This window comes from Antechinus flavipes, chromosome 1 (assembly GCF_016432865.1).
Source record: "Antechinus flavipes isolate AdamAnt ecotype Samford, QLD, Australia chromosome 1, AdamAnt_v2, whole genome shotgun sequence".
In the NCBI taxonomy this organism is placed as follows: domain Eukaryota; kingdom Metazoa; phylum Chordata; class Mammalia; order Dasyuromorphia; family Dasyuridae; genus Antechinus; species Antechinus flavipes.
Genome location: NC_067398.1, coordinates 550,499,965 through 550,518,354, shown reverse-complemented (window position 1 = coordinate 550,518,354; position 18,390 = coordinate 550,499,965). Strand labels below are relative to the sequence as shown.

At 36.6% G+C, this 18,390-nt stretch overlaps 1 protein-coding gene across 1 annotated transcript in view; it reads right to left on the bottom strand.

The window, feature by feature from the left end:
* The window catches only part of RANBP9 (RAN binding protein 9), a 97,266-nt gene extending 81,160 nt beyond the window's left edge, over nucleotides 1-16,106 (bottom strand). Inside the window, exon 1 of the mRNA XM_051970660.1 lies at nucleotides 15,434-16,106. Within this exon, the coding sequence (XP_051826620.1) occupies nucleotides 15,434-16,022 (589 nt within the window). The 5' untranslated portion in view covers nucleotides 16,023-16,106. The remainder of the gene's footprint in view (nucleotides 1-15,433) is intronic.
* Between the last annotated feature and the right edge of the window lie 2,284 nt (nucleotides 16,107-18,390).

Below are 18,390 nucleotides of genomic sequence, written 5' to 3'. Positions count from 1 at the left end.
GTTGTTCCATATTTTAGGGAATCTTGTACAGTTTTAACAAGAACCTTTAAGACTGCATTCTATTTTAACAAATCAAACAGCACTTTACAGCCAGCTAACAATTAACAGTGACCTCTTGTATCTTTACCTTCCAGGAAATTATGTGGCTAAAAAAAGTGGCTTGCTATAGAATCTTATACAAAAACCTATTTATTCTCTCCTAAATTCACCAAGGCAACACCCATCAAAGAGTTTAGAGATACAAAGTTGACAAAAAATATTGTCACTTTCCTTTAAGGAACTTTTGATTCAATCAGGAGGATTACACATAAATACATATGATACAAAGACAAATGTAACAAGTATGAAGAAATACAAAGTGCTATGACAAACATAAGGAAGATACCATTATTTTCAACTCCTGGTAAAGTGGACAATCAAGGAGATTTCGTGGAAAAAATGAGGTCGAGATGACTCATGAAGGAAAGGAAAAGCCTTTTAAAAAGCAGATATAGAAGGTAAAAATATAGAAGGTGTATATGACAGGAAGAGAACAAGTTCTATAAATAGCCAGTAGTACAGTCTATCAAACATAAAGAGAGAACTACTACAAAAAAGGCTGAAAAACTAAAACCAACTTATAGCAGGCCTTAAATCCCAGATGAAGGAACATGTATTTTAATTCTGAAAGCATGAAGATTTTGAGCAGGTAAGCGATAATGATGAAAAGGTATGTATGAGGAATATTGTTTTAGCAAAAAAGTGAAAGGAATATTCCTATTCTGAAGCATATAGAAAGACATGCAATGCAGACTTTTGCAAGCCCTACTATCATTATCAGCTATGCCAAGAACTCACCAAACCTCACCACAGAATTCATCTCTTTTTCAAGACACCTCACATGTTATCTTTTATATGAAGCTTTTCCTAATTTCTTTATCATCTTGTAGGTTACTACTGTTTTTTTTTTTATTCTTTTTGCATTTATTCTGTATATATTTGTGTCATTATTGTCTCCCCCATCAGAATCAAAGTTCCTGGCCTGAAGGAATTATTTTATTCATTGCAATTGCATACACATTTCCTAGCAAAGTACCTGGCATATAGTATATACTGAATATTTGCTAATTAACCTTAAACTAGAAAGTCTCAGTCAAATATTTCTAGAAGAAGGGAAATTATCAAAGTTGATTTTTGTCACCCATTTTTCCTTTCACATCGTCTCCCTTTATAAGTCCCAAGAACTCCTTGATATAGTGTTTGTCTTTGGTCAAATGGCTTGCTGGCCTTGTTAATAAAATGATCAAAATTGCTCCCCCCCCAAAAAAAAAAAAAAAGTCTCTGTGAATAATCCTGGCAATCAACATGTTCTGATTAAGGCCCAACCTAGCTAAGTATGGAAAGGATCAACAACAAATTGGCTAAAGGATGATCAAATTTTCAACCACATCAAATCTCAGACAAAGTTGCTGATACAATCTCTGGGTCCACAGAGTAAGGCTTTAAACCAGGATTGAAGAAGAGAATGGATTAGAAAGGAAAGCCTGGAAGCAAATCATGTAAGAGATTGTTTTACACACACACACACACACACACACACACAGTCTGTCTCTGTCTCTGCGTCTCTCTTTCTCTCTCAGAATTGCAGGATTTGACAAATGATTGAATATCAAAGAAAGGAAAGATTCAGAAATGTCCCTAAAATTTTGAGCCTAGATGAAATGCTTAAAATAAAGGCAACTGAACCACTTTTCTATTATCTCCAAAATGATTATTTCCAGAGTATACTATGTATTGTTTCAATAGTATAGTAAGCTATGTTTTACTAAATTTCAACTCATGTATGCCATTCTTTCATTCATTTTCTTAAAATACCTTCATAGATAACTAAAATGCTTCTTGAAGTATGATTTTTTTAGTCACTTGCTTTTTGGTCAATGTTTGCATAGAAAACACACAATATGTAAAGAAACCATCAAAGGAAAGGAAACCACATCTTGCTAGGGATACACTTTAATAAGACTAATATTATCAATATAGTTTACCATCAAATTGTTTTGCTTATACCCACAATGCAAATAAGCAACATTTCCACATGTTCAGAGACTAGAAGACATTTAATAAACTCTGCTTCTTCCTTCTATTACCTGTTAGGTTTCCATGGAAATATGTGTGCGTAGGAGAAATCTAAAGAATATCTGCTGCAGGCAGATGCTTCTGTTTTCTTAGCTTGGTGAGCAATAGTAAAGAGGTTTAATATTGTTGTGATATATAGATAGATAGATATCACAAGTTCAATTAACCTTTTCTAGAAAGCTGATTTTACATATTAAAACAAGCAAGTACAGAAAAAAGTCCAAGTTAATTTTTTTTAAATATAGAGGTTTTTAAAATTTTATCAGTATATAATACTAGTCAACCTTTTACCCTATAAGCAATGTTCATATACTTTTGAACCCAAAAAATTCAGCGGGGTAACTTAGAAACCTGTGTTTTGATCATTTATTTTCAGAGACACTAATAGTTACCATCTTTTAAATGTTCAACAGTGTTTTACCAAATGACTTCAAATCTTACATAGCTTCTTATTATTCAGCAAAATATTTTTCTGTGAAAATACATTGCATTTTCAAGAGAAAAAAATCTAAATTAATTCCAGTCATATTCTGAAAGGTAATAACTAAGAAATTCTTTCATTAGAAGCCAAATAACTAGAGTCCAAAATTAAACTGAACTTTTCTACACTCAATTTTTAAAAGAGAAGTTAAATTTAAAAACCCAGCAAAGACTTACTTAAGAAAATCATTTCCAAGACACACAAAAAGACCAATCTGACACACAAAAAGACCAATCTATGTCTACAATTCTATATAATGAAGATGATGAAGTACTGGATAATACAGAATCTTAATTTAAAAAAAAAATCAACTACACTAGATAGACACATGGTCTATCTTAAAAAAAACAAACATGAGTTACAAATTAAAACATTTCTTGGCTTAATTCTTAATGAGAAATTAAACTACTCCCAGAACATTTTAATTAAGTAAAAAAAAAAAATTATTTGCAGATATTTCAGTGGTACAGGTCCTATTTCTAAGAATCTTCATCAATTGTTATCTTAAATAATTTACATGGTAAAAACAATCATACTACAAAAAAATTTTAACATTTTAAACTAGACATAAATGGCACTGTGGTTTCTCTCCAGAAAACTCAAAAACATATTAAATATTTTAAAACCAAAGTTATCTTGTGTTATAATTCTATTTAACTAATAGAATTGCCTAAAAGGGAAAAATGTGGGCAAATCTAAACACAATACATACATATAAAATAATTTTACCTGTTAACAGATCAACTACTGGGCAAAAATACTTGTCATTTTGCTCTTTACTCAAAAACAAAGAATTAATATTCACAGGATAAGACTTTACCCAAGAATAAAGTTCATTAACTTTGTAGTTTCAGAATAGCAAAATAAGCCTCTTTTAGGTTACTGTAAAATCAATAAGCATTTATAAAGTATCTGTTTTGTGCCAGATACCACACTAGGTCATAAAGGTACAAAAAAAAGTAAGACAGTTTCTGAGGTTAATGAATAAGCAATCTAAAGAGGTAACTTACAGATACAGGGTGATTTGAGAGTAGGGGAAGGAAAATACTGCTAGCAGCTGGGGAGAATCTGGAAAGGCTCCCCAAACAAAGTATTAGGCTGAGCCTTAATGAAAATTGAAATAAAAGGTATTCCTTGGAAGGGAATGTTTTCAAGGCATGAAAGACAGTTTGTGAACAAGACCTCAAAGAATTCTCCTGCTATTCTTAGCTATCTTCTGGAAAGGACAAGAATTGAGCACCTAGTAGGTGACAGGCATTGTGATAAATACTTTACAAATAGCATCTCATTACCATTACACACCTATCACATTGGCTAAAATGACAGGAAAAGATAATGATGAATGTTGGACGGAATGTGGGGAAACTGGGACACTTGATACATTGTTGGTGGAACTGTGAACAAATCCAACCATTCTGCAGAGCAATTTGGAACTATGCTCAAAAAGTTATCAAACTGTGCATACCCTTTGATCCAGCAGTGTTTCTACTGAGCTTATATCCCAAAGAGATCTTAAAGGAGGGAAAGGGACAAACATGTGCAGAGATGTTTGTGGCAGCCCTTTTTGTAGTGGCAAGAAACTGGAAACTTGAGTGGATACCCATCAATTGGAGAATAGCTGAACAAAATGTGGCACACAAATGTTATGGAATATTATTGTTCTGTAAGAAATGATCAACAGGATGATTTCAGAGACACCTTGAGAGATTTATATGAACTGATGCTAAGTAAAATGAGCAGAACCAGGAGATCATTATACACTTCCAACAACAATACTATATGAAGATCAATTCCAACAGACATGGCTCTCATCAATATTGAGATGATTCAAAGCAGTTCCACTTGTGGAGTGATGAAGAGAACCATCTACACCCAGAGAGAGAACTGTGGGAACAGAGTATGGAACACAACAGCATTCTCACTCTCTCTGTTGTTATTTGCTTGCATTTTTTCCCTCAGTTTTTCTTTTTCTTCTTTCTTGATCTGATTTTTCTTGTGCAAGATAACTATAAATAAGTATACATATATTGGATTTAACATGCAATTTAACATGTATTGGACTGCCCTCTGGGGGAGGGAGGGGGAGGAAGGAGGGGAAAATTTGGAACAGAAGGTTTTGCTAGGATCAATTTTGAAAAAATTACCCATGCATATATGTTTTGTAAATAAAAAGATAAAATAATTTTTTTAAAAAAGGAAAAAAGCAAACAAATAACATCTCATTCAGATTGGCAAGATCTAATCAGCCTTGGTATTAAATCTCAGAATCATGAACTCATCCTCCTTTAAGAAAGGGTGACAAGAGACTTGTCAAGATTTTCTTTATTACCTATCAAACTGTTCTCATTTTTTTACTCATTTGTGGCTTCTCCACCATTTCCCCTCTTCCCCCAGATTGATACCTCTTTTCTCTTTCTACTCACCTCACTTTTGAGTTTTCTTCTGCACATTGTCCCTAAAGGAAGTTTGTTTCTCCAGATTTTGGCACAAAGCTTGGGGCATAGTAAGCACAATGTTTATTGACTTGATCTTCACAACAACCCAGTGAGATAGGTGCTGTTACAATCTCCTTGTTAGTTGAAGATTCTGTGGCAAACATTAAGTAACTAGCTCAGAGTCACATAGTTAAGACTGCATCCTGACACAAGGTTTAGCCCTTGAATCCACTGTGCCACCTAGCTAATAGGGGACTTTGAAATGCATAAGTTGTTCCCTCAAACTCATCTCCTAATTTCTTTAAGAAGGGAGTTGATAATGCCATAATTTCTTTAATGGCATTATCAACTCCCTTCTTATTTCACTTTGATTCACTAATGATCTTATCATTACTCATAAATGTTCTATTTCTTTAATCAATAACCTATGACCTTGGTATGACAATAACCTTTTAAAACTCCATCTTTCCCTGGGCCTCACTCCTTCTTAACCTATTATTTAGCTTTAACACAACCTCTAGTTCCTCTATCGCTCAGTATCAATTATTTCTGCTGTGCCTTCCTTCCCAATCTTAACCAAGCACACTCCACACTATTGACTGTTCTCTAATGCTTCATCACCTATTATACTATCATAACTTAATTTTACCTAGATGTCTGGGTTACTCCCATTAACTATACCCTAGGCAGAATTAAAATGGAGGAAATCACAACTCTGACTATATAGTTCATAATGAGTATTTCCTCTCAACTTTAAACTTACAAGGCAATCCTTTTATTCCTAATTCCCTAACTCAAGCAGTTATGTGATACAATGGATAAAGTGCTGAGTCTAAAATCAGGAAAACTTGAATTCAAATCCAGTCTCAGACACTTAACAAACTCTATAATCCTGGGCAAGTCATTTAACCCAGTTTGCCTTGCCTTCCTTATCTATAAAATAAGTTGAAAAAAGAAATGGCCAACTACTCCTATATCTGTGCAAAGAAAAACCCAAATGGGGTCACAAAGAATCAAATACAACTGAGCAATAAATCCCTACTTCAACTCTGCACAAAATTTATTTCAAGCCCCCCCATACTTTCTACCCATCCATTCCCACAACTCTCTTGATTGTGTATATTTGGTCTCTTATTTTACTCAGAAAATAGACCATTTAACATGACTGCTTCCCCCCTTCTCTTCATTTTAAAACTTCTGGATATTCCTTATTCATTTCCCCCTTCTCCTACCCCAACAACAAAGAAGTCCATTTTACCAAGGCCAATCCTGTATATATGAATAGGTCCCCAAAAGGCTCTAACTATCTGCCAGTCTAGTAGAACAGATGATTCCCTCAATCATCCCCTTACTTCAACTTCTATTGATTCCTTCCTTACTTCCTCCAAACATATCCAAGTTACTCACATACTAAAAAACAACAACAATCCTTCACTATAGACTACTAGTTCCTCAATCTATTATTTTGATGTAAATGAGAACCATACTAATGAGACTAGATTCTTAGGTTTTACTAGCTTGCCAGAAGGAATCATGGCATAAAAAAAAAAGTTAATCTCTCCTATACTCTGAGAAACTTCATCTACTGCCAATTCATGGATCATTCCTTCTCCATTACCTCCCCCAAGTATTTCCCCCAGCTCCACATCAGCAAATACCCACTGGACATTTCCAACTTTATGTCTTAGCGACATTTATGTCTTAAGAGACATTCCTTTCCTTCTCATGGCCCTCATAGCTGTATTATTACAACAGCCTCCTAATTAAGACTTCCCGCCTTAAGTTACTTCCCACTCTAATCTAAACCCTACACAAAACAGCCAAAGTGCTTTTCCAGAAGTATAATCAACTGTAAGACTCTCCTCCTTTCTAAATTCCAGTTTCTTCCTCCTAACTCTAGAAATAATAATAAATTCTTTAGTCTAGCTTTGGAAGCCTTCCCCAATGATTGTGCATTCCTCCTCCCTGCCTTCATCCTCCTTTCCATCCAGTCCAATTGATCTTCTCTAAGTTAATCACACAGGACACTTTATCTCTGGTCTCTCTGCTTCACACTTGGCCATTCTTTATGCCAGGATGTTCTTCCTCTATCCCCACCTTTACTTTAAGAAATCCTTCTCTTCCTTCAAGATGCAAATAAAATACCATCTGATGCCCAACCTAATCTCAATTGTTAGTGCCCCATTCTCCCTGCCTCATATTTACTAACTACTTTGTATTTATCTATTGTCTTTTTATTTATTTTGAATACATTCATCGTGTTTACTTCTTGTCTCCCTCAAAAGAATGAAAAGTTCTTTGAGATTGGAGGGCTTTTCATTGTTTATATTCTTATCTCTAGCATCTTGCACAGTTACTGGAACATAGTTGATTGACAGCCAGTTCAAAGGCACCAAGATGAGAAATGAAGTTCTATGTACATAGAACAATGAAAAGATTCATAATTACTAAGCACCATAGGATGTGTGAAAAGGGATACTGTGTAATAAAATTAGAAAGGTAGGTTAGTACCAAATTGTGAAGAGTATTAAATATCAAGCATAAGAATTTATAGCTTAACTTAAGGCAACAAGAGCTATTGGAGTTTGAATACTTGCAGAGTAACATGGTCAAAAGTATGTTTAAGAAGTTAATTCTGGTAAGGTTTCTTATAAGCATAAGGAAAATATCTTAACTAAAATAACTGCCCAACCTGTTAACTTGCTCCACTATCCTTCTATCCATTACAAGATAATACAACATTAAAATATTAGCACTGGTCCACATACTTCCTCACACTTTCAACATAACTTCTCAATAAGATGCAATTATCCCAGAAAAACATGTAGATAGAGTCTAGTGAAAGATAGTTTCATTTCATAATTGAAATGTTTTAAGGAGGAATCACTAAATCAAGCAGACAATATAGCACACCCCCTCCCAAAAAAAGACTACATTATTTTAGACTCTCAGCAATTTCTAAGGAAGAAAGATTATAATAATAGTTTTGTGATACTGTATTGCCAACTCTCAAGCTCCAAAACTAGCTTAAATTTCACTAACGAGCTAGAAAGATATAAAGATACTGGTCAGGACACTGAAAGAATTTGATGCAGTTTTACACTTTTGAGATCTCTATATTTATAACGCCTCCTCTCACCTTAAATATGTACATAGAAAAGGATCCTGTACTTACTGGATATGTGCCAACTGCTGCAGTAAAGCTTGACTTAAATCTGATTCCAAAACCTAAGCTAAAAATAAACAAGATCTGGAGATGGGTCAAGTAGGGCTTGGAAGTATATAGCAGCATCTGTGTTGCTGTCTACCAGTTACCAATCCTGCCCAGTGACCTCTAGATGAAGTCTCATTCCTACCTCTCCTCATCCCAAGATAAAATTTAGTAGATCTTTAAATGTTATTAATTTAGAATTAGATCACATTGCAAGATAGACTTACTTCTTTTAAATATCTTAAAAACCTTTCCTTTTAACTGGAAACTGAGTGAATGCCCATCAGTTGGGGAATGGCTGAGTAAGTCAAGGGATATGAACATTATGGAGTATTATAGTTCCATAAGAAATGATGTGCAGAGCAGACTGATTTCTGAAAGACCTGGAGAGACTTACATGAACTGATGCTAAATGAAGTGAATAGAACTGAAAACATTGTACAAAACAACATTATGTGATGATCAACTGTGATCGACTTGGCTCTTTTCAACAATGAGGTGATTCCAATAGACTTGTGATAGAATCATCAAGAGGATTATGGAGACTATGAATTAAAGCATATATTTTCACCTTTTATTTGTTGTTGTTTGCTTGTTTTTTTCCTCTTTTGATCTGATTTTTCTTGTACAGTATGATAAATGTGGAAGTATGTTTAGAACTCCACATGTTTAACCTATAATGATTTACTTGCTGTCTAGGGGAAGGCAGACATGAGAAAGGAGAAAAATTTGGAACACCAGGTTTTGCAAGAGTGAATGTTGAAAACTATCCTTGGATGTATTTTGGAAAATAAAAAAGCTATTATTATAAAAAGGTAAAATGAAAAAACATTTTAAAAAAATAACCAGAATGGTATTATCATTAAAAAAAAAAAAAAAAAAAAAAAAAAAAAACTTCTCTTTTGCTAAATAGAGAAGAAACTATCACTTAAAAAAAAAAATCAACCAGCCCTTAAGTCAGAAAGACCCGAGTTCAAATAGGGCCTCAAACACTTCCTTCCTAACTGTGTGATCCTGGGTAAGTCACTTAACTCCAATTGCCTCAGCAAAAAAAAAGAAAAAAAAAAGAAAAGAAAAAGAAAAAGAAAAAAATCAGCCACATATTGTGAAAATTTCTATTAATTGTATTTGCTAAGAAAATTTTCCTTTCTCTTACTTTTAAGACAGTCACATTTTGGCAGGATGATACTTAAAATCCAGATAGAGATCAATAATTTTAGTATTTAAATGCCAAAAAATTAGGGGTTTTGTTTATTTAAGAGACAGTCCCAATCTACCAGTACCCTATTTAGGGAGGCAGGAAAGAAATACATGTCACTTAAAAAAAAAAAAGTTTTCTAGGAAAAAAAATCTTAAATCTCATTTTAATGTTTTGGATTTATCTAATGGTCCAAGTCTTCTCATGACCTTAAATAATCACAGAATATCATTAAAACATAACATAACGCCAGTCAACTTGTGTAATTTTCAAACATATTCTTTTTGTTGTGTCACGTCCAATTCTTTGTTGATCCCATTTGGGTTATCTTTTTTCTTTTCTTTTCTTTTCTTTTTTTTAAAGATACTGAAATACCATTTCCATCTCCAGTTCATTTTAAAAATGAGAAAACTGAGGCAAACTAGGTTAAGTAACTTGCCCAAGGCCACAAAGGTGCTAAATGTCTGAGGTCAAATTTGAACTCAGGTCTTCCTAACTCCAAGTCTGCCACTCTTCGCCACTTAACACATGGCAAAAAACCTGCTAAAAAAAGAACACCTATCTTCCAGCACCATTGGTACACTGGAAAGAGCTCTAGTTTTTTTTAATCTGCCTCCATCACTGTGTGACTTCAGGAATATCAGACCTTACTCGATTTGGTCTATGGCTTCTTCATCTACAAAATAAGGGAGTTGAACTAAATGACTTTTAAAGTCATCAGGGCTGGAAGAGCTCTAAATCTATGAGGTTCTTTCTTATAGGGCCAGCCTTCAAAGACCTCAACCTTCTCTCATAGATCAAACCCTCCCTAATTTTCCCTTGCAGGGGAAAAAAAAAGTGTGTTTTTGTTTTTTTTTTTTTTTTGCTGGGTTGGTTTATTGTATTGTTTGGTTGTGTGTGTGCTTAAGAGACTGGGGAAGAACAATAATAGAACTAATGAAAAACATAAGAGAGAATTCCTGTTAGGTGATGAAAAATCCTGATAGGTCACTGAAAATTCTAAATAATTCACACTAAAATGCCAACCACTAACAATTTTCCAAACTTAAAAGAAACAGAACTTAATTAATATGCTGAAGATATTTTAAATATTCAATACTTCAAAACTTTTAATTTTAAATGTAAAAATAATAAAGTTAAAATTTGTCATTTTCATGTTATAGTGAATTAATGCTTGTTCCTTAACCTTGACCCTAAACTTGGGTATACCGGGCATCATATTATTTTAATTAGTCTACAAGGCAATAAAAACAAATTTTTTTTCCCCTAGAAAAGTTACTTTAGACTGACTGCAAAAACTAACTAGAAAAATGCATAAAAATTAACTGTCTAAAAAATTCTTAATAGACAATGATGAAAATTGTAATTGGCACTTTCATTCAGAGATCAAAAAACAAGGAATTTTTCTTCCTCATTTCTATGGGGAAAAGGTAAATGGAACTCAGAGACGGGCAAGTGTAGCCAATGTAGCAGAAATACATTAAAGGAGCATGTAGTTTAATTAGAAATAAACTGGGTTAGGGGATGAAGAATGAAGAAGGAAAGTGGAAATATTGCCGTAGAGAGGAAGCAGGCTCCGTGTAAATTCAGTTTTCTTTAAGAGGAAAAACTCTGAAATAACCCTAAGATTATAAAATGATATACACCAATCTTCACTGTTATTTAATCCCAGAAGCCTTCAGCTACAGAGTCAACTTCCTCATGCCTTTCTAGATTTAAAATAAAAAGCTGATTGAAATTTTCTTTGATTGTAAGCTTTGGGAGCTTTAATCCTTGGTCATGTTAAGAAATATTTTTAACTATGAAATTCTGAACAAACAGCACTGTGAAGAAAGAAATACATCACTGAGGATAAATTATTTCATTTAATTGAAATGGCATTTAAAAGTTAAAGGCTCCACGATACTCAACTCTTACCTCCTGAAACAGGAAAGTTGCCTGAAAGTCAATGTGAACCTGATAATCATATTACCACTCTTCAGTTCCAGCCCTCTAAGGTTATGGAAAAAAAAAAAAAAAAGAAAGAAACCTGGCACTTCCAGGGAAAAGCATTATATAAACAAAGCTAAAGTAAAATCTTTCCTTCAGTCTGTGAAATAATGAATAACTCTACCCTATTCTGTTCATCAAGACATGACATCTTCCTACTGGATATCAAGCTTTTTCAAGTCCTGATTATATTTAAAGCCATTATGTATACAATCAGCTAAACATTTTCTTCTTTTTTAGGCTGACAAGAAGAAACAATGTTTAAAAGCAGTTCTAAAAAAGTGTTACTAAATGACTGCTTCACATTGGATATTGATGATGAGTGTCCTGTATGCAATCAATGTAGTTTTGAAAAGTTATCAATTGAACTGCACTTTATATATATTTTTTTAAATTTAAACTAGGGGAGTTTATTAAAGAACTTTTGTATTGGAACTTTTTGTAAATCAACTTTTGTTTTCTCACTTAATTTCAGATTTTCTTGTGTAGGGACTTTTAAAATGACATATAGATGTTTATTCTTTCTCATTCAAGTGTGTATATATGTACACATGAACACACATTTTCACACTTAAATGAGAACTAAAAGTTCATTCTGTTACTGAAATAGTTTTCTTGACAGGGTCTTTAGACCAAGGCCTACAGCCATTTTGAACCATGAAATAATTAAGTGATGTTATCTAGTTCACCTTCCAATTGTGATTAACCACTGTCTAAAGCAAGGTTTCACAAAAGGGAGACTTGTATCCACTCAATTCAAGAAAAACTCCATCTATCACTTTATCCATCTAGTGTTGGAAAGTATTAAAGAGATAAAGGAGAGGTGAGGGGAGAAAAATAATAAATGTAAGAAATATGGTCAAATGTCACTGAGTCCTTTGAAGAAGTTTGCCTATCTCCTATTATTTTCCCCTTGCCTATTTCCTCTAAGATGAAAATTCATTTTTCATAGTCCAGGTTAATCTAAGCATATACTGTCTCATACTGTTTATCACTTTAAGTCAATAAAATTTGATATTTTAGTGACTTAATTCATAGCGAAGCCATTCTCATTTACTGATTTTTTGACTGATAATTAAGTTTTTTTTTAAAGTTGATTTGGCACCAGAAACACATTTCAAAAAAGGGGTGATAATTCAGATTTCTTATCTTTCTATAATTCTTTGATAATCTATTTAGACAAAGTTAAAATCTTACTTGAAATTTTAAGGGCATTTCTTTATCTTTTCTAAATCATATTATCCTAAAACATTAGCATTAATACCTTAAAGGAATGTCCAAAATAAAAGATCTAAAGTGATTTGACAATTTCATGGCTTCATACCATAGTCTCTTTCCAGGGCACTCCATTAATCAATCAAGTAATACCAACTAACTTTCCTTATGTGGATTATATTCTAATCGATTCTTTTTGAAACATCACTCTATCCTATGAAGGTTTTTGAGTTTGAAGTGTTCAAGTGACAGGCATACAAATCAAGCAGTTTCCAGTCAAACTACAGGTAAATATAATAATTTTAAAAATATGTATTTTTAAAAATAGAGATTTTACGGTTTTGTTGGCTAAGAAGCTGAGAAATGAAAAAAGTTTGTTTTTAAACTTTTAATTCTTAAGCAAAATGATTTAACCTTATTTCTCAATCAACAATTGAGATAATGTTATGTATAGGCTGTTTCTACATAGATACAAGTGGTTAGTCACAGGTCTGGCAATCAACTTTGGAAAGGAGTCTGGCATTGTTCAACATTAATCCCTACAGTCAGTTAAGGAATAGTTTCCAAATATACATGCCCAATCCTTGCTTATGAGACTTATGGGCAGACTAAGAGAGCCACATGCTGGAAAAAAGGTGTGATAACATCTTTTGAAATTTAGAAATATGAAAAACTATCCAAATGGTAGGTGAAATTCTAGATAGAACAGCATTAAGTTAAATAAAGTACAATTACATCTTTCAGGTTTTTCTCATCTATATAAAGTATTTTTCTCTCCAAAACTGTCTATTCTCTTCATTTTGCTACCAAGCAAAGTTGATTAGTTATACTTTACATTTTTTCTTTATCCGAACTCAAAAAACATATTAAAAATGACAAGCAGAAGAGTCTATAAGGGGAGAAAGGATAAAGGGAAGAGAAAGGTAGCAAAGGAAGAAAATGGGGACAGAATAGAAGGGAAAAGTGCAAAGAAAAAAAAAAAAAAAACCATAGACCAACCATCAAAATGTAGTTCTCCAGAAACAAAAGTTTATACTTAACAAAATATGAAGTTTCTAGAAGGTGATCTTGATACTGCATAGAAATTATAACGCGGCCGACAGTTAAAAAAAAAAAAAAAAGCTCACGTACCAGTGTTTTTACAAATTACTGACTTCACAAAATGCATGTAGAAATACGCAATTTCACTATTCCCTTTTGAATATTAAAATTAACCAAAAAAATTAAAATCATATTTATGCCTGTTAAAGAAACTAAAGTCAATAAAAGTCCTTAGGATCTTTGTATAAGAAGATGAAGTCCAGACAAGTTGCATGACTCCACCAAGATCAGTTAATATAACCCAGAGTAATAACAAATTAGTTGACTCCAGTGGTTCCATTCTTTCGACCATACCACACTAACTGGTTTACATAGTTACATTTTTCCATTGACATGTTTTTAATAGAAAAGAGAAACTATCAAGTCCAACTTAAAAAACTTTTTTGAAGTTATATCAATGATAAAGACTTTTCCAATGTAACATAAAACCACAGTAATAAAAAATTAAAAATAAAACAATTAACATTATTTTTAAATTTTTAAATAATGTAATTATTTTAAATTGGCAAAGCTGTCTAGATGAATGGCATAAAAAAAAGGAAATCAAAATTCAAGCAATACCAGATTTAATGTATATAGATCTCAGTATATCCAAATCATGCCAGTTATGTGCCTGTGGCCATTCTCCTTTATGATTAAAAAGTAACTTATTTATCGAAGTCTGTCTCAAATTTCACCCAGAATACTTTGTCTTTAACCACAAAGTTGTTTTTTTTTTTTTTTTCTGCTCCATATTCAACTGAGGATTCCAACAAGACCTTGCAACTAATCAAAAAAAGGTTGTTTTGAATGTGAAAGCTCTAATTTCAGGTCTTGGGCCTAAAATACTAAATTTGTTTCCAGACCTAATATTTATTGTTAATTTTTTTTTAAGCAGGCCATATTAATATATCCTCTCTTCACTTTTCAGAGAATTTCAAACACTATCGCCACACAATTTGAAATTTTATACATATCTATTTTTCAGAAAGCTTTGTTTTGAGGGACATCTGACACACAGATCTTATAAATTACAAGTGTAAAAGAGTATCAAGTGTGAAACAGTCTTGTTTCTACAATACTATATCAATATGAAAGTACAGATTATTTTAATGTTATTCCCTTTTCTAGTAGGTTTCAACAGCCAAGATTTGTTTTTGTGGCTTCACCTTCTTGACACTTCCTTGTTGTGTCTGATGAAATAGGTTGACTTCGAACTTGTGCCCTTGGTTCTTTTCTAAATAATTTCTGGCCTACTTTTGGAAACAACCTTCCATTAATAAATATCCATCTCCTTCGTGTTCCTGACCTCCTTAGATAAGTAATTATACTTAAGATTCTTTTTATCCTTCCACCAAAATAATTAAAGGGAGAGTCTTAGGAGAACAATGTAACCAAACACTGAAGATATAAGTTTCCTCTACTTTAAGGGAGATCAGAAAAGAGTTTTGTCCTGACATTGTTGTAAAAATGTTTCCTTTCTAGGTGTCCTGTTACTGGTGTGAGGATTACTACATCTCTGCTCAGGATAATTATGGTCACTTTCCTTTCCCCAAGAATTCTCTCAATCCCTCGGATGTGGCCTGCCCCCACCCCCGAATTGGAAACACTTAGAAAACAATTTCAGCAGCGAAAATATATTTTAAAAACAAAAACACGGAAGTGGCGGGATTCCGGGCAAGAAGGCGATCGGCCGCCTGGCCAGTTACCTTTGTAATGGACCCGTAGGTTGTTCTGCGAGAGGCCGATGTAGCTGAACTTGTCCTTCGGGCTCCACGACCGAGGCAGCGGCGTCTCCTGCTCGTCCACCGCCGGATACAGACGCTTGAGCCGCCGCTGAAGCTCCTTCTCCTGCTCGTTCAGGGCCGGGTCCCCATGGGGGAAGGGAGCTGGGGCGCTGCTCCCTGCGGCCGCTGGCGTGGCCCCTCCGGTCGAGCTGGCAGCCGCCGAGATACTGGGGGTCGGGGAGGCTGCGGCCGTGGCCGGAGGCGGGGGAGGCGGCGGGGGAGGTGGCGGCGGAGCCGCAGTAGCCGGGGGTGGCGGCGGAGGCGGCGGGTGCAGGAGCAGAGCGGCCGCCCCGGCCCCCACCCCGACGCCAACGCTACCGCCGCCACCACCGCTTCCTGCTCCCCCAACCGGGGACACAGCGGCGGGGCCGGCCGGAGAGGAGCCGGCACTAACAGGGGTGGGGGCCGGCAGGACGACCCCAGGGGCCGGAGCCACTGCCGCGGCTGCCACGGCCGGCAGCTGCTGCTGCTGTTGTTGTTGATGATGCTGCTGCTGCTGCTGCCCGGACATCCCGATCCCGGCCGAGACTCACACCCCCGCCGCCTCTTCCTCCTCCTCTTCCTTCTCTTCTTCTTTTTCTCTTTCTTCCTCCTTTGCTCCCCAGGGGCGCTGCCAGCACTGGCCCAGTCCGTCTGTCCGTCCGCCCGCCCCCAACCCCCCTCTCCCCGGAAGCAGGCGGCAGGGCCCGCGCGCCGAGGGGTGAGCGCGGCGGTTGGGGGGCTTTTTGGGGGAGGGGAAGCCGAAGAGACTGAGCTAAAGCTGGGAATGGGGGAGTGTGGAGGGAGGAGGGGGGAGGTTGAGAGAAAGAACGTTGGCTCAAGCTCAGCGGTCGCGCGAGGCACGGGGACTGCCTAGGCGATGGAGGGAGACAGAGGGCGGGGGGTGGGGGGAGCGTGCGAGAGAAGAGGCGGAGGAGGTTGCTCCTGCTGCTGCTGCTGCTGCTGCTGCTCCCCCCTCTCCAGTCGCCGCCGCTGCTGCTCTTGCTGCTGCTGCTGCTGCTGCTACTGCTACTACTACTGCAGCAGATGCCGCTGATGATGCCGCCGCTGCTGCCGCTGCTGCTGCCGCCGATACCGCCGCCGCCGCGGAGTCCGGCGCAAGACGTAGCGCGCAGGCGGCGCTAAACGAGGGGGGAGGGGAGGGATAAGCGAGGGGAAAGGAGAGAAGGAGTAACTAGGAGGAGGGTGAAATGAAAGGGGGGGGGAGGAATTGAAGGGAGAGAGCACAGTAATTCGGCCAAAGAGCGCGAGATCCAGAGAACGCGACAAACCAGGTCCTGGGAGTGAGGGAGAAGTGGGGAGGGCGGGCGTGTTGGGACGCCGCCACTGCAGGAGGCGCTGTGGTCAGAGTGTGTTAGAAGGGAGGGGGAGGAGGAAGAAGAGTTGTCTCGCAGCTAGAGCGCGCACGCGCGAGCCCAATCAGCTGGGCTTCTCCCGGGGATGCCGCGGGGACTCACCACCTCAGTGATCCCGAAGTCCCCTTCTCCCCGGGAAGGCTCGGTCACTCGGAGAACCCTCTTGCACCACCACTCCTACACCCACCTACTTTCCAGTATTCCTCTAGTCCTGCCTTTCCTTCAACCAACCCTCAATTCAGGTTCATCCCACCCCCACCCCCACCCCCCCTTTCTACTTTTACTTCTTTTTGTTATTGTCGCCCCTCCTCCCTTCCTAAACGGCAGCAGCCGCTGCAGCCTCTCGCTTAGGCAAGAGTAATCGAGTACTGGTGTCCGTGCATCATCTCTTTTTTTCTCTTCCCCACCCCCAGTTCTGTCACCACTGAGCACCCACGTGGCTCCCCAGCTGGGAGCTTGAAAAGTGGTATCAGGTCAAGATACTAAGAAACCTAGTCCATCTCCTCTGTTCCCCTTTCCTTCCTCCTTTCTGTCTACTTAAAACTTGTTCAAGATTGTAAATATATTGAATAATTTCAAAAGTTTAAAAAGCAATCCTAAATTTACTATTAATAAACACATTAAGAATTCTTATAATGCAAAGAGGAAAAAAATAAGTTTTTTTACTGGACTTTGCTTAAAGCTTGCTCCCCAGCTTTGCATGTCCCTGTGCACAGTCTTCCTCATCTCTAAAATGAGTGAATCACTCTAGATTACTTTCAAAGTTCCTTTCAACACAAATTTTGTGCTGCCCCGCAACCCTCTCTGTTCCTTTTGCTCAGTCTTTTTTATTTATAAAATGAGTTGCATTAGAGGACGTCCAAGGTTCCTTTCAACTTTAAAATTTTATGATGCTCCTCTCACAGCACAAATAAACTTGACATTTTTCATACTACGATTGTTTTAATACATAAAAAAGACAGCGTGCCTTAGTGGAGTCATAAAGTCCTGAGTTCAAGTACAACCCCGGTGCGTGTAGTATTCATGTTCTGTCTTTGACATTTACTCTTACCAAACCCTAGCAAATGTTTTGTGATTCTTGGGCCTCAGTTTCCTCACTTGTAAAATGAGGGGGTTGGACTACATGGCCTTTGAGGTCCCTTCCAGTTCTGTGACCTCAAAAGACAATTAATCTCCTGGTGTCCCAGGCAATTCTCCAAAGCCTTAAATTGCTGATTTGCATGTGTACAAAGAGAACGTAGAAGGGGAATTCCCCTTATGGAAACAATCTCAGATCAGGATCAAAATCAACCCATAAAACTATTAAGTAGAAACTTTAGTTCAAACAATTAACAAAATTTTATTTTTTAAAAATAGAGCTTCCTATGTGAATTAATTTTATGGGAATGTATAAGTAAATTATATTAAAGGAATGTTAAATTAGCAATCCTAAAGATTGAAATATTTTCCACAAAGAGGAATTTGTATGAGTGCAGGCTTATAAAAATACGCCTTTGGAAGAGCCTTTCTTCCTGAGACATCAAA